The sequence below is a fragment of the Phaenicophaeus curvirostris genome, chromosome 6, assembly GCF_032191515.1.
Source record: "Phaenicophaeus curvirostris isolate KB17595 chromosome 6, BPBGC_Pcur_1.0, whole genome shotgun sequence".
NCBI classification, from domain to species: Eukaryota; Metazoa; Chordata; class Aves; order Cuculiformes; family Cuculidae; genus Phaenicophaeus; species Phaenicophaeus curvirostris.
This window is the reverse complement of record NC_091397.1, coordinates 5,892,889-5,919,077: the sequence shown is the minus strand read 5'-3', so window position 1 is coordinate 5,919,077 and position 26,189 is coordinate 5,892,889. Positions and strand designations below refer to the sequence as shown.

Below are 26,189 nucleotides of genomic sequence, written 5' to 3'. Positions count from 1 at the left end.
TCGCATCAGAGTGTCAACATGCAAGATGGCGGCGCATCACCGGCAGAACACGGCGGGGCGGCGGAAAGTGCAGGTGCGGGCGAGGCGGGGGCTGCTGAGGGGGTGGCGCGGCTGCGGCGCGGCCGGCGGAAGAGGAGGAGGAGAAGAAGGAGGAGGAAGGCGGGGGTGGTGGGATTCCACTGAGGGACGCTGCAGCCCGGCCCTGAAGGAAACAGGGATTGGGGGTTTCTATGGCAGCGCAGCGGCGTCCTTCCCTTTCCCCCGCCGACGCTGAGGTGAAAGGGAGACCCTCCCCACGATGTCGCCACCGCCCGCTGGGCGCTTCTCGCTTCCCTTAGTGACCGTGGAGGGGGCGAGGGGTTTCCCTCAGCGACGCGGCCTGGCCCCCCTGAGGGGTAGGAGCTGCTGCTGGCTGCCCAGCGAGGTCTGGTTCCCCAGCTCCGCGGGGATGGAGCTGAGCCGCCGCCCGGCAGCCCGTTTCAGGTCCGGTCAGCGTTTCCTAAAGGGAGATTGTGGCTTCGATACAAGAAGTATTATCGAATGTATGAAGAATCATGTTTTCGCTATCAGGCTGGTGATTCTGGTGGGTGTAAGTGTCCCCAGGTCACTGGAGAGACCATCAGACAGCGTGATGTGGGCTTATAAGTGGCCAAGTGTAGCCTTTGTGGACACTGGGGTTACTGAAATGTCTGTAAATTGTAGAATAGTTTGGAAGGGACCTTGAAGATCAGCCAGTTCCAACGCCCTTGCCATGGGCAGGGACGCCTCCTCCTGGATCAGGTTGCTCAGAGCCTCAGCCAACCTGGCTTTGAACATCTCCAGGGATGGGGCGTCTACGACTTCTCTGGGCAGCCTGTGCCAGTGCCTCACCGCCGTCACAGGAAAAAAATTCTTCCTAATATCTAACCTAAATCTCCCCTCTGTCAGCTTAAAACCATCCCTTGGCATCCTATCCGTGCAGTCCCTGATTAAAAACCCCTCCCCAGCTTTCCTGTAGCCCCCTTTCAGTACTGGGAGGCTGCTAGATGGTCTCCTGGAGCCTTCTTGTTTCCAGGCTGAACAACCCAAACTCTTTCAGCCTGTCCTTGTGCGGGAGGTGATTCAACACTCTTTGACAATCAAGTAATGAAAATGGCTTTATTGTGGTTCTCAGCTTCTTTTTTTTTGTGATATTGCCAGCACTTTAAACATTTTTACAGCTTTCAGTATGAAAAAGATTTAGCGCTTAATCGATGTGCAGAGCTGCCTACTTCTAGTGGCAAGTGCAAGTTTCAGCTTTATCTGCCCACTGTGACCAAAAGAAATATTGATTAAGCCTGAAATAGCATTAGTTTCCTTCCAAATGGATATGGGTTCAGGTTTTGACCACTTTTGTGTTTTGTCGTCCTGCAGAAATGTAGAGTTCTTTATGGCCTTTAATGTTTCTTATGGTTAAGATAAGCAATCAATCAATACTGTATAAGGAATTCCTTTGCCTTTCAAAAAAAAAAAACCTCTGACGTTCTTTAAAATACAGATAGTCTGAAGTGTAATATCCCTTTTGTTGCCTTTGCCATAAACAAGTTTTTGCAGGCTGCTCTCATAAGGAGGGGGATTTAATGATAACTAGATACTTCTTTGATGTAGTTTTATTTCTTTATGAAATTATTTCCTTGAAAGCAGCATGCATCAAAGAGTGCATAGTTTCCTTTTTTACTACTACATTCCTCTTCCAAACTTTATTTAGCTAAAAAGCTTGTATTGAGAGGTGGGTTTGTTTTGGTTTATGGTGTCATCTTTCCGCTTTCATCGTTTTACATGACTTTTTTCACTTCAGATACTGTTACACTGATCTGTGTCTCAGCCAGGACGTTGTAAGTCTGAATCTGCAAAGAATAAATTTGGTTATTACAAGCATACATAAATACTTGAGTAAAAGCTCTTATTATTTCACCTACTTGAGTAGAGACACGATTTTGTTCATGGAATGGGATTCTAAGTGGCTGTTGTATCCATCAGCTGCTGATGGAAAGTTAAAATCACTGATTTATTTTGCTTCCCAATGCCTCAGCATTTAAGGTGCGGCTACCTCATGTTTTTGGGTGGTGATGAGGATTTTCTCCTAAACATGTGAAGCTAAGGGAAGAAGCTTTTGAAACAAATGTGTCCTGGGTGTGGAGGAACTTGATTCCTTACATGGCAGGAGAGCTGGTTGAAGTTTATGGAAATTAGAACTATTATTATCTTGGATGCACTTGTTTTACAGGTAACGATCCAAAATAGTAAGTTTAGGGTGCTTCTACATGTAATTGTATGTTTATAAAGGTTTAATTGGAGTAGGTATTTTAGGCCTCAAAATAAAACCTGTGCATAAAGAATGCAGCAGTTTTAATTATTAAAATGTAAGTCAGGCATATGAAATGTCGGGTTCCAGGCTGCTGGTGTTCCTTAAGCTTAGCTTTGCGTGTCTGAAGGCTTCAGCCAGAAGGTTGTCTGATTTGGGAGGGGAATGGGGATGCAGAGGTGGGTCAGACAACTGCTGTGTGGTGAGAAACAGGGGGCCCTGTGCTGTAGCTTTCAGATATGTTACTGTGAATTCAGTTGAGATGAAGCCACTTTTCAGCAGGTGGCTTAAAAAAGCTGCCTTTGAGGGCCTGCATTGTGACCGCTGCCCCAAACTTTCTGCTTGGCTGGAATCAATTCACGCCTACACTCAAAATCCAGTGATGTAATATGGAAATTGTGCCATAAGTGATCTGTATTAGCGTCTTTATTATAAAATTATCTCATGAACTTCAAGTTATTCCTGTCTTCCTACAGAATAAGCAGACCTTTTTCACTGTTGGTCATATTTATGCACCAGTACTGCATTAGACAGCAAATAAAGAATGAAACAAACCTTTTGTTTAGAAAATCTTTCCGGTACTGATTTTTTCATTTAATAGTAGTGTTTAAAAGCACTAGATGTTGTATACTGTAATTTATTAGATTTCGTGTGTATTGTACTTCTTTTTTTTATATATAATGAATATATAAAGTGCATGTTTAAACTATATCTATTTTTTTTATATATATATTTCTTAATCAAGCAGTTATCCTTTGTAAAAGGATAAAATTAGCTTCTTAATGCTTTCCACTACTTTTGTTCTAGAGCATGCAGCAACTGATTAAAAAGATCAAATATCAGTATGTTCTTAACTTAGAAATTTTAAGGGATACATCTGCCCTACCGAGGTGTTAAGGCAATAGATGTTTTTTCCTCTGCTTGCAAACAAGGCATGAGTGCAATCGGAGCTCGGCTGTTACCTTTTCCTACACCATGGCGGTGTGGTAGCATTTTGAAAAACAGTTTCTACCCATCTATTAAGACAAAATCTGTTACAAGAGAGGTAATGTAACAAGAGTGACAAGATTTGAGATCAGCTGATACACTTCTCCATGAAGGAGACTCATGGTAGATTCTGCAAGAAATTCACTTGGCTTTGTGTGCAGAAATGTTTCTGTTGACTGTAGTGTGATCTCTGGAGCTCTTAGATCATTCCTGATCCGTTTAGGGTACTGAATCTATAGTGTTTGTGCACTGCCGCAAGGAAAGATTCTTATTTGTTATGGGAGTTCAGAAAAGCTACAGTGGTGTAAATGTAAAAGGCCTTGGTCATTAATAAAGTATTTCACATCCCATAAATCTTGTTTTCAATCCCCCCTTGCCCCCTGACCATCATGTTTGTGCTTTGCAACTGATTTGTGAATCAGTGCAATGAATGAGCAGTCCGCCCTGGTTGAGGTGAGCACCAGGTAGTGCTCAGGGTCAAAATCTCCTGGTTATCTTCACAGTCCTTCTGTTGCAGAGCGCAGTACCTTGTCTGGAGTGATAAAGATGTAGGTGCTGGTGGTTGGCATGGAATTTTATCACAGAAATTTCTTGTCAGGCGAAAGCTGCCTTTACATTGTTTAGATACCTCTGCATACACATATAATTAAATATATACTTTACATTTTTATGTTTGTTTAGTTACTATATTCACTAATAATTATTATTTATGTACTCGGTGACACTGAAATTTAAACACACACTTTCTAGCTTTTATTCATAAAATGAGAATATAATGGAGGACCATGTGAATTATCAGCAATCTCCTCTGTTCATCTTTGTGACCTTTTTGGTTTATGGGGGTTGCCTACTGTCCACCACTCTTACGCAAGTGTTATGCCTTTTTAATCAAGCTGCACTTGCTTTCATTGATCTGCTTTAAGTTCTCTTTGCTGAGAAAGTCATTTCAGCACCCTTCCAATAGATTTAATGGAACCCTTAATTTTTCCCTCTGTGTTAATATATAATTTATTTGAATACAAGCCTGGATGCTTCTGGTATTATATTGCTCTTTCTAAAATGTTCCATGTAGTGTAAGTCTTTTGAGGTTATTTTTAGTTCAGCCATGTGTTTTGTGTGTCATGGTCTAGTTTATTTAATGTAGCAAATACTTATGTCATCTCGATAACCGGTTTGCAAGAGTGAACCATTTAATATTTTTTGTTTGGGATGAGAAAAGAAATTTGTTGACTATTTCTGATGTAAGCAACTGATAGTTGCTTATACGAAGTTGTTATGCCTCCAGTGAGAGTTGGCAAGTCCATTGTTGTGTCATAATCGTCATTTTCCATTCAGGTTCCGTTCATGAAACGTGGTTTGGTGGCTTCTCCTTACCTAACCGCTCACAGTATTCATTTGAAATCTTGGTGTGGTAGCAAGTAAACTTGCTGACCATCTTTCATCTCCATCTTTGCTCCTTCTGGTTTTTGTATCATAAATAAAAAAAGAATTTTAGAGAGCACATGCTTAATTAGAATCACTTTTATGGTTGACAAATGGCTCTCAGCTTCTTCCCACGACATGCAGAGAAGGATCATTACCTGTTCTTTATACAATAGGGATTTGTTTTCCTTCTTACTTCTTATGATAGTTTATTAGGAAGAGTGCACTCTTCTGTCTGTGGATGGAAAACAAAACTTTATAGAATTGTCAGTTATTACAGTAGAGTTCCTTTCTTATATTTGATGTTATATCTAATGTTGAGCTAGAACTGAGCTCTAGCATTCACTCTTAGATCCACCACGGACTTATTAACCCTGAAAGAATGCAACTCCTGTCTTTATTTCATTTCCCTTAAAAGTGTTTCACCACCCCCTCATACATTTTGCTCTCCACATCACAAATAGTAAATACTTCAAATATTGAAGTGTTGTAACATAGCACGATTATGTGTGGTTGTTGATGTCTTCTCTCAGTAAATGTCTCACTGAAGCTGTGTGTAGGTGGAGACTTGAGCACGGGTAGCAAGAATATTATGGATGAGTATGGAATGAGTGAGAAGCAGAAAGTGTTGGAAATTAGGACACAATCTCAAACAGGGAGAGCAAGCTGTGACTCTAGAGGGACTGTGAATGGCTAACAAAGACTAAAAAGAGCATTGGGATGTAACATAATAAATGCAGTAAATGGACTTGTAGGATGGTAATGGAGAGTATTAAGGCAGAAAGATTGAGGTGTATCTTGATTTTGGTCCTCCAGTGTTGGTCCATAGAGTTGTTGCAGCCATTTCTAAAATGGGAAGTAGGACTGGACATGTGCTTTCTAGAAGCATCGGTTCTCTCACTGTGCTGCACTAGGATGGGATAATTCTGTTGAGGAGTAGCCCACATTCATCTAATGGACTTATCAGTCCTTGTGCCATAGAATCAGAGGTGCTGTATGATATTTTCTTAATGATAAGGACTGCTAATAATTTGGTTTAATTTGTTGATTTTGTGCAATTGAGATCTGATCTGGAAAGCATTTTCTTTATACCGCTCTAATGCAGTTATTGGAGTGAAAAATTGCTTTCAGATCTCTAGCTCAAGCCTACTCCTTGAAAGCATTTTCAAAACACTGGTACTTATGCATCCAAGTGCTGTGGGAACATTGGATTATACCAAACCTAAAAATTTTACCTTGTTGTTCTGATTCTATTTTACACAATGCAGGAAGAGGTGTAGCTGGCAGCTTCCACTCCATTTCTGCATGTGTGAGGGCGTTCCTCATACTAATGCAGAAACTCAGTATAAACCCTGTGATCAGGGGAGATGCAGCACAGTGTGAATGGAGAAGCTCTGAAGAAACCACAGTGCCTTGTAATTGTATTACGATAATAGAGGGTGTGACACACACCTTTGCAGTGTGTCTCCTTAAATCTCCTTCTAGTGTTTCTGAACAAAACAGTGAAATAACTTATACGCACAGTACTGTGGAATACAGAAAGAAAGAAACTGAGTAGTTTATCTGTCTGAAAGAGCAATAAGTATTTGTAATACTTATTACTTTAGAAATACGTAGTTTTTTTTAAAAAAATGGTTTCAAAATAATAGCAACACTTAAATAGGAATCTAGAATTTGTATCTGCAGACTTTCAGTGCTTTGTAATCCTTAGTGAATGTATCCTCTCCCTTATAAGCCTGGGAAATGTTGTCATCCCAGCTATAGAAACTAAAAACTGAGACACAATCTCAGTGTGTTGTCTGGCATTACCCAGAATATCTGGGCAAAGCAGGGAATTGAAGTAAGAATTTTCTGGATCGAAGCTTGAATTATAATGATGAAATAATCCTTTGGGCTACACTTCTAGGGCTGCTGCCATTTTCTCTGTGATTCTTCCCCATTTTCAGGATTGAGGGGAATGGCTGAGGTGGTATTGGTAACTCTCAAATGGTCAGACTTACTGAATGCGTGTAAAGCTCTTAATATTTTCTACCTTAGAACCTCACAAAAATGTAATTAACTGTAAGCATTTTATGGCCTAGTCAATATCTTAATACCATAATTGGATTTATGTCAACGTATTTTAGGTCTCCTATGTGATTAGAGATGAAGTGGAGAAGTATAACCGAAATGGGGTGAATGCACTGCAGCTGGATCCAGCATTGAACAGACTTTTCACAGCAGGGCGAGACTCTATTATAAGGATATGGAGTGTCAATCAGCACAAGGTAAGTCAAGAGAGGATTCCTTAGTCTAAAGTGATTTTTCTTTTTCCACGTTATGCTAGTAAGCTGCCTGCAGGTATACATCTGTACTGTTTTTTAACGGCTCCTAATTATGATAGGAATTAATTTTTATATTGCTCATATTATAACAAAATATCTGGGATTTTACAAACCTACATTTGGGCTTTTCCTCCAAAGAACTAGTCACAGCTAAGACAAAAAAAGATAAATATAGAATGATGTTATTTCTAATGATAAAGGAGACATAACTACAGTCACTAAGGCTGTGAAGATTCTGTTAGTTATGAACATTTGTTTTGATGCATTGTTAACTTTGGTCGATGAGTATTTTGCATATTCTGATATTTTTGGGAGAATCTTAAGTCATCTCCCCTTTATTGTTATCCTTATTTTGAAGGAAAAAATGAAGCATTGATCAGACTCTGTTGGTCTGCTTACTTTTGCCATTGTGTTTAATGTAATAATTAAAAGTTTACCGAAAAACTGTGTTGTGAGAACTAAACTAGTAGTCACAGAATCACAGAATAGTTGAGGTTGAAAGGGACCTTAAATTTGATATTAAGAGAAAAATTATTCACAGGAAGAGTTGTCAAGCATTTGAACCAGCTGCCCAGAGCAGTGGTTGAGTCATCATCCCTGGAAGTATTTAGGATGTGGAGATGTGGTGCTTGGAGACGTGGTTTAGTGGTGGGCTTGGAAGTGTTAGGATAAGGGTGGGACTCAATCATCTTTTCCAACCTCAACAATTCTATGATTCTCTGACATCTGGAGGTCATCTTGTCCACCCCTGTTGCTCAAGTGGTACCACCTAGAGCCAGTTCCTCGGGACCACATCCAGATGGCTTTTGAATATCAGCAAGGATGGAGACTGCACAACCTCCCTGGGCAACCTGTGCCAGTGCTCAGTCACACTCACAGTAGAAGAGTGTTTCCTGATGTTCAGAGATTCCCTCCTGTGTTTTAGTTTGTACCCATGGCCTCTGATCCTGTCACTGATCACAACTGAAAAGAGCCTGGGTCCATCCTCTTTCACACCCTCCCTTCAGGTATTCATAGGCATTGATGAGATCTCCCTGTAAGCCTTCTCTTCTACCAGCAGTCCTAGCCCTCTGAGCCTTTCCTTGTAAGACAGTTGCTCTAGTCCCTTAATCACTATCTTGGCACTGTACTGGATGTACTGTACTGGATGTACTGGACTCCAGTACATCCATGTGTCTCTTGTACTGCAGAGCTAGACCCACTGTTCCAGATGTGGCCCCACCAGTGCTGAGTAGAGGAGAAGGATCACCTCCCTCGGCCTGCTGGCTCATGTTCAACTTGGTGTCCGCCAGGACCACCAGATCCTTTTCTGCCAAGCTGCTTTCCAGCTAGGGTAGCCCTCAGCATATACTGGTGTGTATGTATGTGAAAAAGTGCAGAATATAAAACTTTATGAAGTTCGTGACTTGGAGAGATCCTGAGAGATCCTTGTATTGCGTTTTGAGTGTTCTGTTCCTCTTCAGAGCAGAACAAGTCCAATCCCATAATTGAAAATGTATTAGCTTGATTATCCCTGTTACTTTGGTTATAAGTTTTTCTGGGATACAAACCCGAACACTTGAAGGTGAAGTTATACATGAAATAAAACTGAGTTTAAAATATATGGGAATTCCACTGTAAACTAATTTATGATATCTTACATAGCTGTATAGTTATTTCACAACAAAAGTCTAGAAAATTGACCTCAAGCAGCTCCACATTAGGCAAATTTTGATCCGCTTGAAGGTTGAAGAAGATTCACAACAGGATCTGATAGTCACAATCTTTTCCATTTGTGAAGAGACCTTATAAACCTTTTTCTTAATTTGCAGCAAGACCCTTATATAGCATCTATGGAACATCACACGGATTGGGTAAATGATATTGTGCTCTGCTGCAATGGTAAAACATGTAAGTACTGAAATGTTTGAAAACTACAGTATTCGGAAATTGTATATACAAATATGTTATCTGCTGCTTTAATTATTTTCCACCTTTTCTTTAGCATGTAAAATTAATTTGTCATGCGTATAATAGATTTGGTAAATAGTTTGAGGTGTTTTACTGAAAAGTTAGAAGTGTTTAGATAAGATTCTTTTAATCTTTGTTGAAAGAAAATTGTAGTACAATTATACTCAAAAGTAATATGTAAGCCATTAAAGTTTACTCTTTATTCTCTCCGATTTAGTGATATCTGCTTCTTCAGATACTACTGTTAAGGTGTGGAATGCACATAAGGGATTTTGCATGTCAACACTAAGGACACACAAGGTAAAAAACAGTATTGGTAAACTCTACGTGTTATTACTGGCAGTCTTTTAAATATTGACATGTAGACTTAAAATGGATATCGTTGATTCATCTAGTTATATTTCCTTTATCGTAGGATTATGTGAAAGCCTTAGCATATGCAAAAGATAAAGAACTGGTAGCATCTGCCGGGCTGGACAGACAGATATTCCTCTGGGATGTAAATACTCTAACAGCATTGACTGCCTCAAATAACACCGTAACAAGTAGGTAACCTAGGGAGGGGAGGCAAATAGAATGCTTTTTATTGAGTAGTATTATCTGTGAAATAATTTAAGACTGTAGATGCCAATTATGCATACATAACCATGCAAGAAATTTTAAGGTGGTTTTAATGTAATACTCAGTCCGTTTGGTGCGTTATAGAATAGCTGAAAATTTAGAGCAGCCCAGAGTCATGGCATTTAGAATAGAGGATAGGTCTCTAAACATTTTTTTCTGAAATGTGAAGGAAAGAAAATCTGGTTAGGGGACAAAAAATATTTCTTCAACGCTGCAACAGTGATACAGAATTTTAGTGAATCATAATTGGAATCGGGAGTACTGAGGGGCTGATGCTTTTTTTGTTTTGAGCCCACGATCAAACAGAATTGGAGACATTACATCTAAGATGGCAACTAAATTTGTATTTCTAGAGTTTCTTTCGTTCTAAAGAAACTAATAGCGCCCAACTAATAGCATTTCCAGAAGAGGGTGGAGTCAAGCTTTGCTTTTGTTCTGGCATAAATTTTGCTTCTGTACATTTAAGAGTTTATCTTCTGTTCCTGATATCCAGCTTGTGATAACACTGCACGTTATCCATTCATAAATGATTTCAGTTGTTTAACAGGGTGCTAGCCCTCAAAAGTTTTCTGTTCTGCTTTGTGCTTTCAGGTATTCTTTGGAGACAGTGGAAAGGTCTCATTTCATTTTGGTACAAATAATAGATTTAATTTGAAAGTTTTTACAGTTGGTAGTTAAGAGGACTCTGAAGTAAAGCTGCTTAATTCTTCCACGGTGACCAAGTGTTTATGATGCTGTGTCACAAATACTGTGTTAAAAACTTGTCATTGTAATATACATTAATTATTATGTACAGTTTCACATTTTTGCTGGCTCTACAGTTTGTTGCTATTCTCAGCCTTTTTGGCATACTGATAGTGTAGTTTTGAGGCTTGATGAAGTACCTAATGGTGCTCTCTGAGTAGGTGATTTTCATTTGCTGTGTCTGCTTTTCCCGCTTGAGAGAGGTTGGTGCTTTAATCTGTCTGAAAGTGTATCTGGCTAGATAGTTCAGAATTCTCTAACTCTGGTAGTTATGGTGTTAATGAATTGCCATATGGTTTTCCCAAACACAGAGGCAGCATCTGTGCTGAAGTAACATATTTCAGTGCTGCAGTATAATTTCAGTAATGTGTCTCTGCTGAACTGAGAGAAGAGCCTTTAATAGATAGTGTAGGATTTTACTGCCACTTGGCTTGGAAAAAAATAAATCTCTGCACTTAAATCCAAATGCTACGATATTATAAGAACAGACAGAAGTATCATTCTCTAATAAAGTAGCTGAGAAGGGCACCAGGATGGTAATGACCTTAAGTGTGAGGGGTTAGTTTTTATGCAGCAGTAAGTTAAAAATTAGGATATGGTTTTTGTAACAGTATGCTATCTAGAGTCTTTTTTTTAAAATGACTCTATATATGGGGCAGAGTGGCACTATTTTTATGGATCGAAGGCTATTAAAATACCCTAAAATACAGGCTTTGATTTAATATGTTTTTCAAATGAAAGCAATAAAATTTAAAATGTAAATTTTGTTTTGAAATAGCATCTTCCCTGAGTGGAAACAAAGACTCTATCTACAGCCTTGCGATGAATCAAATGGGAACAGTTATTGTATCAGGGTCCACAGAAAAGGTAAGCAAAGATTGAGTAAGTCTCATTTCACTTCAGTTCAAAGTGTAGGTTAAAGAGACAACTTTATTCATTTTCAGTCTGTCTGTGGCAACTTTTGTGTTTTTAATGGTGAGCATAGACACTTTTTTTAAGTGAGAGTGTAGGTGTAGGATTCAAATACTTACTTCAATCTGAAGACGTGTGTGTTTCTATATAGCTTTAATACATAGGAGAGGCAAGCAGATCATCTTGTATAACCCTCTATCAGAGATCATTGTTTCACCACAGAAGCTCTGATTTTGCGGGCCCGTTACTCTGACTATAAAAACTGAAACAATTGCCACAGATCTGAAAGAAGTGGTGCCAGCAATTTAGAAGATCCCTGCAGGAGACAGGTTATGAAGTGGCCTAATGAAGCTTAAATGTTCCCAAGAGATAGTGCATGTTCTTTGTTGTAAAGGAAGGTGAAACACCCTGAAGTTTCACTTTAGGTTTTTTCTTAACCTGATCTAACCTTGAGAGTTTAATTTCCAAATCAATATAAAAATGAAACTAGGATACACCAGTGAAGCATCTGAAAGAATTCTCAGAACCGTTTCTTGACCACAACACACAATCCTGTTTTCAGTCACTTCCATTTCTTTATTTGTCAAGAAGACAGAAAGAGCCAAAACAAGTGAAATTAAAATCAAGCTAAGAAAATCACGTCTGATTATGAGGTGCATATTGTGCGTATTGTTTTAATGAAGTATGGTTTTGGTGATGGATATCTCTGTGTTCAGAATAACGATCAGTTTATTTGGAAAGGCTTAATTTTCTGTAGAGAAAACACGTTGATGGGAAGGTTTATGTTAATGCCAGTTATCCAATGTCTGTTTACATAGGTTCTAAGGGTGTGGGATCCGAGAACTTGTGCAAAACTAATGAAACTCAAAGGACACACAGACAATGTAAAAGCTTTGTTGTTGAACAGAGATGGCACCCAGGTACGTGCTTTAATATCTTTTTACAGAACAGAGATGTCATTGTTCTTTTTCAATATAGTAACTATTTTATGCCTTAGATTACAGAAGGAAGCTCAAGTATTTTACTGATGTTTAGTAATTAAGGGAGAGAGGCTGGTGGAGGAAAGCTGTTTTATTACAAGCCCGTGTAGGTACAGCTGGGGTGGTTTACATAAGATTTCTGGAAATTGTGACAGGAGTTGTTAACTGCTAGTCTTAGTTTAGCCCTGTCTTAATGGAAAATATAACGGTAAGAATTATGAAAGCTATTTATGGAAAAAATTATTTTAAAATACCTAAATACTTTCCTGATTTAAGTACCATGCTTGTTGCTCAGTGTCTTTCAGGCAGCTCTGATGGGACTATCCGCCTGTGGTCCCTTGGGCAGCAGAGATGTATAGCCACATATCGAGTCCACGATGAAGGTGTTTGGGCTCTGCAGGTCAATGAAGCCTTCACTCATGTTTATTCAGGAGGAAGAGACAGGAAGATTTATTGTACAGATTTACGAAATCCTGATATCCGTGTCCTTATCTGTGAAGAAAAGGCACCAGTTCTTAAGGTAATTGGTTTGAATTCAGAGAATCACATAAAGGTTGGGGTTAGAAGTCATCTTTTGGGGTCATGTGGTCCAACCCTTCTGCTCAAGCAAGAACACCCAGAGCTGGTTTCCCAGGACTGTGTCCAGATGGCTTTTGGATATCTCTGATAATGAAGACAATCTCTCTGGGCAACCTCGCAATATAAAAGTGTAACTGTATTGCATGTTGTCTAATGGAATAGGGGCTTGAGGTATAAGTTGGTAAAAGAATGTGTATTGGGTAACAAGTGTTTTCTACACAACGTCTTAAGTTTATTGGTGTTTTCTCCTGAATTGCATATGAAACTTAGATGTCTGAAGAAGATAAATGCCTGGCAGGCATGCAAAATATGAAAATTCAAATGCTACTAAAATTGAATATGCTTCAAACATGAGAAGTTATTTTTATCAGACTCTGGGATGGTTTTAAGAAACTAGGCTGGCATTGCCAAGGCTTTAGACAAAAATTGATGTTTCTTAGCAGCAATATATATATATATGCACACAACTGTTAGAATATGTGCATGCTCATGGGAACCAGGAATAAAATTTATTGTGGGTTCTTTGAACACCAAAACATGATGTTTTCTTAACTTTATGGACAAGTCTGAGTCTTATGAAGATGCTTTTTTTGGATTTTATTTTTCCTGACTGTAATTAGATGATACAACTGTGGAATATGTAGAACGTGTAGGTGAACACAGAGTGTGTGATTGAAACAGATACCAGTATATAAACAATTGGTTTCGTTTGTGAATGAATTTCACTGGCTTAGTATGTTCTGATGAAATCCTGGGTATGTTAATGTAGTTTTGAAAACATCAGAATATCAGAAATTTGAGTTGAAAATGGCAAATGAAAACTGGTCAGCTGTACAAAGATCAGAAAGTGTCTCCAATATCTTAGGAACAGCGATTCCTTATTGTCCAGGAAATGTAACAGCAGGGGCAAATACGTCAAGTTCTGCTTTTTAATTATACAGAACTTCTTACATTCTCTTTTTGGCCACGTGAGATATTTGAATGCAAAGCTATTTAGAAAATACTGTGTCTAGTGTGATGCAATCTTGTCTAACGGGCGGTTGGATAATTACAATTTTAAATGATGGTTGTTTAGGCACATTGCATCTCCTGTTGCTCCTGTCTAGAATTTATTTGTTGAACATTTGAAACAATTTCTCTGGAGTTTCAAAAATTGCAGCTTAGTTATCTTTCACTTAAACTTTGTATTTCTTTACTAAATTGAAAGTACTGCTGTTTCTGAGATATATCCAAGCATAGGAGCAGGTCTACCAAGGGCAGATACTAATTTAACAAAGGAAAATTGAGTGAAGTGTGCCTGAAAGTATCTGTGGTTTCATTATTTAGATGGAACTTGATAGATCAGCTGATCCTCCTCCAGCACTTTGGGTTGCAACAACGAAATCCTCTGTGAGTAAATGGGTAAGTGACATATTTTATACTCTGTGAACTCAATTAAGTAGTCATGGGATTTGCAGTCTTGGTTTGGGAACTGGTGGACTGTTGCTTGCAATTTGGCTGTTACTTGCTATGATCTGTAAGCTTTCATTAAAGAAAAAAATCATAAAATGCTAATATTGAAATTGATCAAAAGACATATAAGCTTCGAATTATTTCCTTTGCTTTCTATTTATGCTGCTTTTACAAACAAAATATCTTGGTACTGAATGCTTATCATCAAAGTAGCCGCATGAAGTGGCAGTTGTTATAAGTGAAAGCAAAGTCTATAGATTACTGTGAATGTGTCACTATTTTGTTTTTTTTCTTTAGACTTTGAAGGGAATTAATAATTTTAGAGCATCTGGAGATTATGATAATGATTGTACCAATCCTATACCACCCCTGTGTACACAACCTGACCAAGTTATAAAAGGTAAAAGCTTTTTTTCCACAGTACCTTATAAAATCTGTTATCATTAGCAGAAAGGGTAGATCTTTTAAAACTGGCTCATGTTTTTAGGCACCAAATACTGTGGTTTTGTCTCAGTTGAAATCAATGTGGTTATCGTCTATCTAATGTTAGTTGCAGTTAAAGTACTGTTTAAACCTTAGTAATATCCAAATCTTGCATGAAATAGTGAAACATAGAGTGGTTTGAGTTGGAACAGATCTTAAAGACCATCCAGTTCCAACCCCCTTGCCATGAGCAGGGACATCTTCCACTGTATCAAGTTGCTCAATGCCTCATCCAATCTGGCCTTGAACACCTCTAGGGATGAAGCATCCGCAGCTTATCTGGGAAACCTGTTCTAGTGCCTCAACAACCTCACAGGAAAAAAATTCTTAATATCTAATCTAAATCTGCCCTCTATCAGCTTAAAACCATGAAACCAAAGAACAATCACATGTCAGGTTATGCAGTTTAATTCAGTGTAATATCAGGAAAAAAAAATATTGCTGTAGTGACCTTAACTCTCATTTGTTTGTTAGGGGGTGCTAGTATTATTCAGTGCCACATCCTTAACGACAAGAGACACATATTAACCAAAGACACAAATAATAATGTGGCATACTGGGATGTCTTGAAGGTAAGTCAGTCATTTTGGATTAAACATCTACTGTTCGGTGATAAAAAAATAAAATTTCTTGCCATATAAGCTATTTTTCATTTTTTTGGCAAAAATGCAAACCTTAAACTCATGTGTTTCTGGACTATAGAACTCATGTAAAAACTGTAAGTCTTAATCTTTCCAAATATATATGAAAGTCAAGTAAAAGATTTCAGGTGTTGAAATGGCTCAATAGTCAGAATTTAAGAACTTGTATATTTCTTCTGGTGTGCAGGCATGTAAAGTTGAAGACCTTGGGAAAGTAGATTTTGAAGAAGAAATTAAGAAGAGATTTAAAATGGTGTATGTGCCAAACTGGTTCTCAGTAGACTTGAAAACTGGGGTGAGACAAATCTCCTAAATATGTTGTTCCAATATCATATTACGTATATTTTCATAAACTGTTTGTTTACAAAGGCTTGTTGTGTTATAAATTTTGAAGAACAATCATTGTTTATCTGATGGGTTGGATTTATTTTTGAAGCAGGCCAGCAAATTTTACCTGAGTTCTTAATAACCTCAATAACAGATTTTGTTGGGGTTTTTTTCCTCTTAATATGGTCAATTTAAATCCACCAATACCAATTATGAATTAATACAGTTAGGTTAACAAAGTGTGCTGCCATGCATTTAGAAGTTCTTCACATTCCCAGCTACATGAGAACAAAGTAAATTCATAGACTTATTTAACACAAAACAGCTATTGCATTCCTTTTCCTGGTGGTCTTTTTCCAACAGATGCTGACAATTACTTTGGATGAAAGTGACTGCTTTGCAGCCTGGGTTTCGGCAAAGGATGCTGGGTTTAGCAATCCAGATGGTTCCGATCCAAAATGTAAGTTTAAACTAATACTGGTGGTTTATTGAAACAAAAAAAGCAGAATAAATTCAAACATTTGTTTCAGAGAGTTCCAGTGCTATGTAAGTCAGTAGCTAGTTGGATTGTAAGCCTTATTTTCATGAGACTAAATTCTGCAGAGGATTCTCCAATAAGAATGTTTGCTTTTTTCCAAAACATTTTAGTGATATTCAGGTTTTCTATTTAAGTTGGTTTTAAACCCTCAAGAAGCAAAAGGGAAAAAGTAATATTCCTGAACTTGGGACTTTTACCTAACCTAAAAAATATTACAGGATTTGAGTGATACAACAGCAGTGCTTATAAAATCAGCTTTTTCCTGAAAGATTGCAATGCCTGAGATTGTGAGAAGCAGAATTCTGTGCCTATATATAGTTTATTTTAGGAACAGAACTACTGAGAGTTGCAGAAAACCTTTCAGTTGCGGATAAAATATTAGAATATTATAATGCCCATGTTTTTTGTGTAACTGGAGTTCTACCTCACTATGTCTTGACAGTGAACCTCGGAGGACTTCTGCTACAAGCACTTCTGGAGTATTGGCCTAGAACACATATCAATCCAATGGATGAAGAAGAAAATGAAATAAATCATGGTTAGTATTTTAATATTTCCCTTTTTTAAGGTTTGTTTATGCATTCTGTTTATATTTCTGTTTGTTTAACAGATACAACTTGACTTTCTGTTTTATAGCTGTCTATGTGCATTATAGACTGATGGGTTTTAGTGCTTTTAAATTTATTTTATACTAAAATTTGCTCACTAGCTTTCTCCTTCTGGACGTACCAGAAAAAAATCTTAAGAACTCTAGTTCATAAAAGAGTAGGTGCATAGACGATTCTGAAGTTACAGAAACATGATGAAAAACAATTACTGGCAAAACTAAATGACTTGGAAAAGAAACAGCTTTGATAGCACCAGCAAAGAGCAATAGTTCAGTTATTCAACATTAGCCAGTATTCTTTTGACACAATTCTGATTTGCTTCTAGGTATTGCGAACAATACAATATAAAAGAAAGTTTTATCGGAAAAAATATATTAAAGGGATATTAGAACAATACATGATGTAGATCTATACAAAACCACCTTAGAGTGGTGCTTTAAGGTAATAATGCTAACTCTAATCTAGCATAAGATAAGCACAGCTGTATAAAATGTAAGATAGTGGCTGAATTTGGCAGAACAGATAACTCCTACGTTCGTGGATTATTTTGAAATTATTTCAGAGTTGACTGAAAACTCTTGTCTTTTAGTGACTCAGAAATTACTTTCTACAGATAACGCAATTAAGAAAATAATAAGTTCAGCGATTTCTTGCCATTTTATGGCATTATGTGCCGAGAGTTATCTACGTTCTTCTTTCAAAAATGACCTGCATGGAGGGTTGTAGCACTTAACAGACTTTTCAAGATAAACTTGCTGATTCTTATGCTTTTGTGCATTGGCAGCCTACAGCTTGAGAGCCAGACAATAAATGAGAAATGTAACTCAGGCTTTTGTGTTGTTGGAACACTGATGTTGTGCTACTTATTTCTGTGAATAGCTGTGGGTTAGTGGAATGTTTAGAGTATTCATTGCAGAATCAGTCTCCCTTTTCTCCTTCAAAAGTAGCTACTAAGAAACCGAGACTGAACAGTGACTTAAGACGACACTTTATCTGTTGGACGCTGAAGTTTGTGTAGCTAGACAAGAACTTAAATATGCATATATATTTGCAGTACTGTTTCTCTCAACTGTTAACAGAACTGTTATAAAGAAGTCTTTTAAAGTGTAAGAATTTTCAGTTGTTCTTACTTCAGTATCATATTCATCCCTTCTGACGGAGAATAGATTTTCTTTTTGATTTCTTTGCTTGATATGATTTTTGACCATCCTTTCTCTACCTATGTTGCTGGTCAGAAAGCTAAGGAATCATTTATTTCATGAGATTAAGCCATTTAAATATCCTGTATTGCTTGTATTCAACATCATGTTCAAATATGGTAATGATTTGCAGCAGTGTAATGAAGATGATCTCTCTCAAGTGAAAGGAAGGCATCCAAATAGTTGTATATTGTTTCAAGTTATCCGACTGACTAGAAACTGCACTGTTAGAAATGCATAAATAATGCTGATTTTTATTTAATCTTACCCTATCCAGCTGATGTGAAATCAGGTTCTTCAGTTTGAAGACCATTCTGCTATAACTATTTAAAAATAAATAGAATTTAGAATCCAGTACCTTCAAAGAAACATGCATCTGAGCTTCACTAGTATGCTATTTTGACATCTAGCAAACCAGGTGGAATAGGAAATCTAAAATCCTTCACATTTCTATACAATCGGTGTAGGGGGGCAGGAATAGTCTTGTCTCAGTGGAATCTCTTTAGTTCGCTTCCAATATTGGTATTGTTCAGTTTGACAAATCCTCCTACTTCTGTTAAGGAACTGGAGAAAACCAGTACTTGGATTTGGACTCGATTTCCCCTTTTGAAATAGGCCTTGCACAAACCTGTATTAATCTAGTTACTTTCTAGTGTTCCTTTTTGTATACTGGCTACATGCTTATGATCTTGTTAATTAAAGAAATACATTAGCTGTATGTGGAAAAGAAACTTTTTGGTCTATATATATATATATATCTCCAGCTTTAAGGCTTAATGCAGTCTCTGTTGTGTATATTTTTTTCCAGCAGTGAATGGTGAGCAGGAGAACAGAGTCCAGAAAGGAAATGGATACTTTCAAGTGCCACCACACACACCAGTGATTTTTGGTGAGGCTGGAGGACGCACTTTGTTCAGGTACAAATCTCAGGAGTGTAAATTCAGTGGCTTAACAATCACTTCCTTTGTGGAAGCAGAATTGTTATCAAAATGTAATACTTGCACCGATTTTGTACTGTGTATTCAAGACATACCTTTGGCAGGCAAAACAAGCAGCTGCTAATGGTTATTTTGCATTTTTCAGCAAGGTGTGGGGTTTTACAGTGGTAAAAGTTGTATGTTTTTCTTAGTTGTTTGTAATAGTTTTGAGATCTTTTTGGTTGCCCTCTTCCTGTTAATTAACCAAACTTATTTTTAGAATGAAATTATGTGCGTGTGTCTCAAAATTGCTTTTATTCTTCTCATTTGGTGAGAGCTTAGCAGTTGCTTTACATGAAAAGCTCATTTTTTCCAAGCAGAAAATAATTGCCTTTCCTCTTCTCATGGCAGTTTTGTATTTCAGTGCAATCCATGAGCAAAGAATGTTTTTAAATTTCTGTGTATCATAACCTGTGGTCTCCTAAGACACCTCTCTGTGCTTTAGGGATCTGTCTTCTTCTCGCAACCACTTTTTCTGGTCTTTCTATAATGTACACGATCACTTCCTTGATAAGTTTGACGATGTGAAGGGTCAGCTAACCGAGTTCAAGCTCCCTGCCCATTAAAATCAGCAGATCCTCTCCTGAAAGCTCTTCAATGCATATTACAATAATTTTTTTCATTCACAAAGGTTATTTCTCTGTGTCTTAGGTTATTATGTCGGGATTCAGGTGGTGAAACCGAATCTATGCTTTTGAATGAAACGGTGCCACAGTGGGTAATTGACATCACTGTGGATGTAAGTATCATTTGTACAGATTTTGCTTTTTTGTTGGTTTTCCTTGAGGTGAACTACAAGTGGTTTTTTTGTTCTGTTTTTGGTTTGTGTTTTGGGTTTGTTTTTTTTTTTACTGTACTGAATCTGAAATGACATCTTAAATAGAAACAGAGCAAAAATTTGAAACAAATGGTCTCAAGGTCTGTGTTCAAGACCCTTTGAGATTCACTGTTTTTTGATGTGTCCAGTTAAGGTATTTTTGCTCACTTCCTTTTGACAGAACACCTTAGAAAAAGAATTCAAAGCGCTATGCGTAGTTGGTATCCTTTTCAAGTGTGGAGCTAATTTCCTTTGAAATAAAGGATAATTTATATTCAAAAGCTAGACAACATGTGCATCATCTAAATTGAAGCATCTAAGGAGTATGAGTGATTTGCAAGTAGGCTGTGATGGTTATGTTGATTAAGAACCTCTCTTGGTTTTTGATAATTAGGAGCTGAATATACTTAACATACCAGCTGGTGGAAATAGGAGCTGATAACAGTTCATCTGAATTAACACTTCTCAAATTTGTTCCCTTCTAGAAAAATATGCCCAAATTCAATAAGATTCCCTTCTACCTCCAGCCTCATTCATCATCAGGGGCAAAAACTCTAAAAAAGTAAGTACTGCAGATTTGACTCTCAAAACTTGAGAAAGAGAATTGCAAGCACAAGAAAGAAAAAGAAAAAAACAACCTGGTTTGCCAGAGACTTATGTTGTGCTTCATCAATTTGTAGACATTTCTATTCATTTAAGCAGCAGCACTGTGAAAAATGGAATTATGTCAGAATATTTGAAAGATCTGTAGGTTTCTTTTGGGTTCAATGGACAGTTGCTTAAGTTTATGCTAAGAAATGTGCAAAACCTATATACTGAAATTAGACTCCGCATCTTTTGCAGTATTTAATCAGAAAACAGGGGAGGATATAGGTTAAGCTGTTCAGAATCACATTTCTATATTATGTTTCCTAATTCTAATAGTGATGAATAGTAGCTTTCTGAAAGGAAAAGTTACAAGACCTGACAGTAGGGAGTGCAAGACAGTCTACCTGTCATGTTTTCTGTAACTGGGAGCTGTGCAGGTTAGAAGTTAGTGCCAATCCTTGGGTATGAAGTCACTGTCATAGACAATGTGCCTACCATTTGTATGCAACATTTTTCAGTATTTTCCACAAATGCTCAGTTCCTCTTTAAGCCTTGTTGAATTATTCACATCAAAGGCAGTTGATGAAAGAGGAGCTCTGTAGACTTGTGAAAACACAAATGCTGCTTATAACTTCAGAAAGCCCTTCTGTTAAGGTAGTAGGCTACAGGCTGAGGGAGTTTGGCTTGTTTAGCCTAGAGAAGGCTTCAAGAAGACGTTAAAGCAACCTTCCAGTACTTAAAGGGGGCCTACAGAAGAGCTGGGGAGGGGCTTTTTATCAGTGAGTGCAGGTACATGATGAGGGGTAAGAGTTTTAAGCTGCAAGAAGGGGGATTTAGATGGGATATTGGGAAGAAAATTTTTCTGGTGAGGGACAGGCACTGTTGGCCCAGAGAAGTCATGGAAGCCCCATCCCTGAAGGTTTCCAAGGCTGAGATGAATTTGTCTTTGAGTGACCGGATCAAGTGGAAGGTGTCTGTGCCCATGTCAGGGGGGCTGGAATTAATGGTCTTTAATGTCCCTTCCAACCCAAACCATTCTGTTGATAGGTTGAACAGCATGTTCTGGCTTACTTCTTTTATTATTTCGTATCTTCTGTCCAGCCCTTACTGATCCATTTTCTATTGAAAGAACAAGATTTGTATGCAGCACTCATCATCTAAGGGTTGATTTTGATTTGGTCTTCTGAATGTCTTACCACTTCTCTGAGTCCCTTTTGCTGTATGAATTTTCGGATAAATAGCTGTTATGGTCATGGTATTCTGGATTATCCTGATAATTTTTTACTAAACTTATAAAGAATTTATCTGTGTACTTGCATAGTTTGCTACAGATTAAGATATTGCAAGGGTGAGGAATATAGTTTCTCAATTTTTTTCCTGCCAAACTTTGCTTACCCTATTTAGAGACCGACTGTCCGCAAGTGATATGCTGCAGGTGAGAAAAGTGATGGAACACGTGTATGAGAAGATCATAAACTTGGATAATGAGTCTCAGACAACTAGCTCTTCTAATAATGAAAAAGCAGGAGAACAAGAAAAAGAGGAGGACATTGCTGTGCTAGCAGAGGAGAAGATTGAGCTTCTGTGCCAGGACCAGGTAAGTTAGGAACTCTAGCCTGTGAATAAATCCAATGTCTAGTAATGAACTGGTTGTGAATTTCTGAATACTGAGCTTTAAATACTCTATAGATTGTCTTTTACCTTTAAAACTAAGTAAATGTTTTGACTCTGTGTTAACTGGTGACTGACACAAGTTCAGATGGTTGCAGGCAGCTGGATTAAAGAATTTATATATTATGCCTGTTTAATTTGATTCTGACCAGTAGCCTTTGTATGATTATTTACTCATACTAAACAAATGAACTTAAGCGCAATTCCATAGAGTTCCATTTCTACCATTTTTCTGAATGTTTTTAATTCCACATTTTTAGCAGAGTTTAAAATTTGTTCAAAATCATTAATTATCCAGTAAGTGTAGTAAGTGCATTAAGACTGGGGAGTTGATAGCAATATTAAGCTATATGTTATATTGGGTAAACTTTCAGCAATGCAACTGGTTTACTTCCTAGCTGAAAAACCTGTGCATTTGCCTGTTTTATTGTGGGTGCCAGTTCACCCATGGGACTGTTTTACCCAACCAGGGCGTTTTAGCTTTGAATTTCTGACAATCTAGCAGATTTGTGGAATAAAAGATGGATTTTTACTGTTTAGGTTTTGGATCCAAATATGGACCTTCGAACTGTAAAGCACTTCATTTGGAAGAGTGGTGGTGATCTGACACTTCATTATCGCCAGAAATCAACGTGAAGGGAGCAGTGGACCCAAACGGTTGCTTATTTACTTGACCATGCTGTACTGGTTCCAAGAGTAGTACTGTAGAAGCCCACTGAACCCCTAAGGTAGATGAGACTTCTAATGACTCAGTATGGGTGGAAAGTATACATTTAATTGAAGTGACTAATAGATTTGTAATATAGAGGAAAAAAAAATCTATATGATTTAAACTAAAGTCTGTCCTAGTCTCAGCCGATGAGATGGGAAGTCCCTGAGTGGTTCATGTTGTGTGAGGTGTACAGAGAATGGGTGATAATCCAGTGCAGACTTTTGCTTCCTCCTTTTTGCTTTTGTTTTTTCAGAGCATAATATCCTCATCTGCTCATGCTTGATATGAAACCATTTCAGCCATATTAGTCGCTGTGTTCACGATATAATTCAGAACTACACACGAGGTATTTTTAGTACATTCCATTCATAAAATTCCTACAATGATTTCTCACAGGTTACTTAGACATTTCTTCCACTTAAAGGAATTTGGAAAAGAAAAACAACAGAAAACAGGTATTGTGTACTTGAAAGAATCAGCCCATTGAATTGCAAATGAAGGGTTAATTTTAGACTTATTTTAATACTGCAATTCAATTGTTGCTTTCCAGAGCTGTTGACATGCGGAATAAGAACACTAGATGAATATTGTAGCAGGGTCAATCCAATGATGCTGTGCATCGTAATAGAGTGAACATGCTTTGCAGTAACTTAAAGAGATGATTTTTTTTTTTAAATATATATAACTTCTTCCTGCACTGTGTCCTAGGTGTTCTATTAACACACTAGTCTAATTTTTGGTAACTGTGCTCCAAAACTATGTGACATTTTGTTAAAACTTCAGACCATTCTGAAAATAATTTCATATGTTTAATGTCAAACTTTAGAAACTTCTCAGCAGATTTCATATTCATGATATAAAAATACTTATTCTTCTTTTCCGAAGTTTTATATGCAGTTGTTCTTTTGTTATGGATTTACCGGATCTTCTTTTCACTGTTATTTCTAAAAATCTGTGACTGTCATTGACTGAGTCTTTTATAGAGATTAACTTATTGGGGGGAGGGAGTAAAGGCATTTCAGCTTTTCGCAAGCAAATGTGGGGCTGTCCCAGAAAACCATTTGTAGCCAGAACAAATTACAAATCATTGTAAAGAAATTGCGTAAAAATGATTCTTGTCTGAAGCAGAAGCACAAGTGCCTTCAAAGGGCAGTATATTATTTGAGTTTGTTCAGGAGACATGCTCTTGCCCTTCCTGTATCTTACTATCAATATTTAGGTTGAGGCCTAAAGAAAGTCCCAGTAAATTGTCACTGGGATGGTATTGGTCAAACAAGAAGTAAAATATATTTCATACTATTTTATTTCATCATTACCTTCTTAACCTAGCTAAACAAACTCACTGCTTAAACTATGATTCAGAACTAAGCTTTTTTCCCTGTCTTTTGATAGTCAGTTTCAGTTCTTAATCCCCATTTCTGTGTATGCTCAATTTGACACAATTGTGCTATAGCTTCACTTTTTTAATGATATTTGTGAATTAAATGGTTGAACAGAACTGTAACTTTTATTGAGAAACTACCCTGACTTGTATTTATTAACAGCAAGGGTCTATGCTTGTTCCAGTAGGCACTGTTTGGGGTTTTTTTTCTGATTGTCTTTCTGTCCTGTTGTACACATTGGAATTACTCCCAGTAATTTCATTTTAAATCAGCCAAAGTTGTATTTTTCTTGGGGTTTTTTTGGTTTGTTTTTTTTTTTTCTCTAACTATCCCGAAACACAGTTTCAGGAAAGATTGACAGAAAAGGCTGCAATGTCAGAAGGGTAAATGATGTTTCACAGTTGTATAGAATAAAAGGCTTTAGTTAAAATGTTTTCAAGGTGGTTTGTGTATTGGATCAATTATGCAATTTTAGAGCTTGAACCATTGACATTTAATGGTTGTATTACAAAGGCCTTCAAAGTCCTTTGAAGCTTCACGTAACGGAATGGCTGAAGAAATGTCAGTGCCTTAAGAAAATCCCATAATCTTGTAATGTGATTGGATATAAGAATTCAGCATGCATGCAAGATCTGAGATGCTACTGAGGGTGGAGGACATGCTCGAGTAACACTATTCACGTGGGCAGTGTGTGCTTTTATACTATGAAAATATTTTATGCTAGCACTGATGTAGTACATACGAAAAGACAGCCCTTCTGCAAGTGACTCGTGCTAGTTGGCACAGAGTTTTCTGGATGTGGAAAGGTTATAGCACTATGAGACACGTGGGAAACCAAGACTGAGTTTCCAGATACTGAAAATAACAGCATTTTCTATGGGGACTATCAACTGGGCTTCTCTCAGAGCGGACACAGTAATTCAGTGACCAGCCATGTTCCCAGAGATTCCCAGCATCCATCTGTATGGAGCATCAAGTTAGAGGTTTTTTGCTACTCCATTTTAATTTCTGTCATTTTTTCTCTAATTGTGCTGTCTGTATGAGTCCTGAAGGCAAGAGCAGGAGAGGTCCCTGCACAGCGTTTAAGAGTTAATGAGTCACAGCTCATTGGGGCATTAGGAACAAAGAAATTGGTTCTGGCTGGAATCCTGGAAAGGCTGCTGACTTGTGGATTTTTATTTATTTATTTTTTTAATTTCCTAGTTCATAGTGGAAAGGGAGTTGTAAATCGGGTGTTGAATAGTGTAACCAGTCTCCTAGAAAAACATTTAATTTGTGTATGACAGGAATTGTTTTTCTCTTCAGGTGAGGTAGTGCTGAAAACAGGAAAGCCAGGATCAGGAAGAACCCCTCGAAGGATTTGGCATTAGCTTTTAGAAACATTAGAACAAATACTCAAAGTAAGCCCTAGGCAAGAGCTAATAATGTAGTTCTGCCTCATTGCCAGAAGTGGTGGAAAAATAGGGGACTTGGGTTTTGTTAGCTTGATTGTCTGTGTAGAATGGGAGAGGGGCAACCAGGGGACTGGCAGTGCGCTCCTCGGTCTGTCTGGAGCAGAGGAGGGTGGAGAGCTGCTCAGAGCACGACTGTCCCATGGCTCAAGTCATAGAATCATTAAGGTTGGAAAAGGCCTCTACAATTGAATTTAACAATCAGCCCAACACCACTGTAATTTGTCCACAAGTGTCACGTCTACATGTAGAGTTGTGAGTATCCAGGTAGGTGGAGGTCCCAGAGAGTCTTGGAGTGCCCGTCCTGTGTTTGGTCACCATTGACACCCAGATGCTCTGGCTCACAATGTTGTGGATTGTGAGAGGCAGTGATGCATTTTACTTTTAAAGGAAAAGCAGCAATATGTTTATTGATATAAAGCGGAGATTTAACAAAGTTTAATAATAAACATTACAGTGGTTTATGAGATTTGGCAAGGTATACTTGTTTATTTACACGAC

General features: G+C 37.7%; 1 protein-coding gene across 1 annotated transcript; it reads left to right on the top strand.

Moving 5' to 3' along the window:
* WDR48 (WD repeat domain 48) lies at positions 1-24,821 on the top strand. Its single transcript, XM_069859256.1, has 19 exons — positions 1-73; positions 6,859-6,999; positions 8,868-8,946; positions 9,224-9,306; positions 9,422-9,551; positions 11,150-11,238; positions 12,102-12,203; positions 12,559-12,783; positions 14,169-14,243; positions 14,592-14,694; positions 15,252-15,349; positions 15,606-15,713; positions 16,109-16,205; positions 16,726-16,821; positions 18,899-19,007; positions 19,719-19,806; positions 20,370-20,446; positions 21,877-22,069; positions 22,684-24,821. Exons 1-19 carry the CDS (start codon positions 26-28, stop codon positions 22,777-22,779), a joined length of 2,037 nt encoding a protein of 678 aa, XP_069715357.1. The 5' UTR covers positions 1-25; the 3' UTR covers positions 22,780-24,821.
* The last annotated feature ends 1,368 nt before the right edge of the window (positions 24,822-26,189 follow it).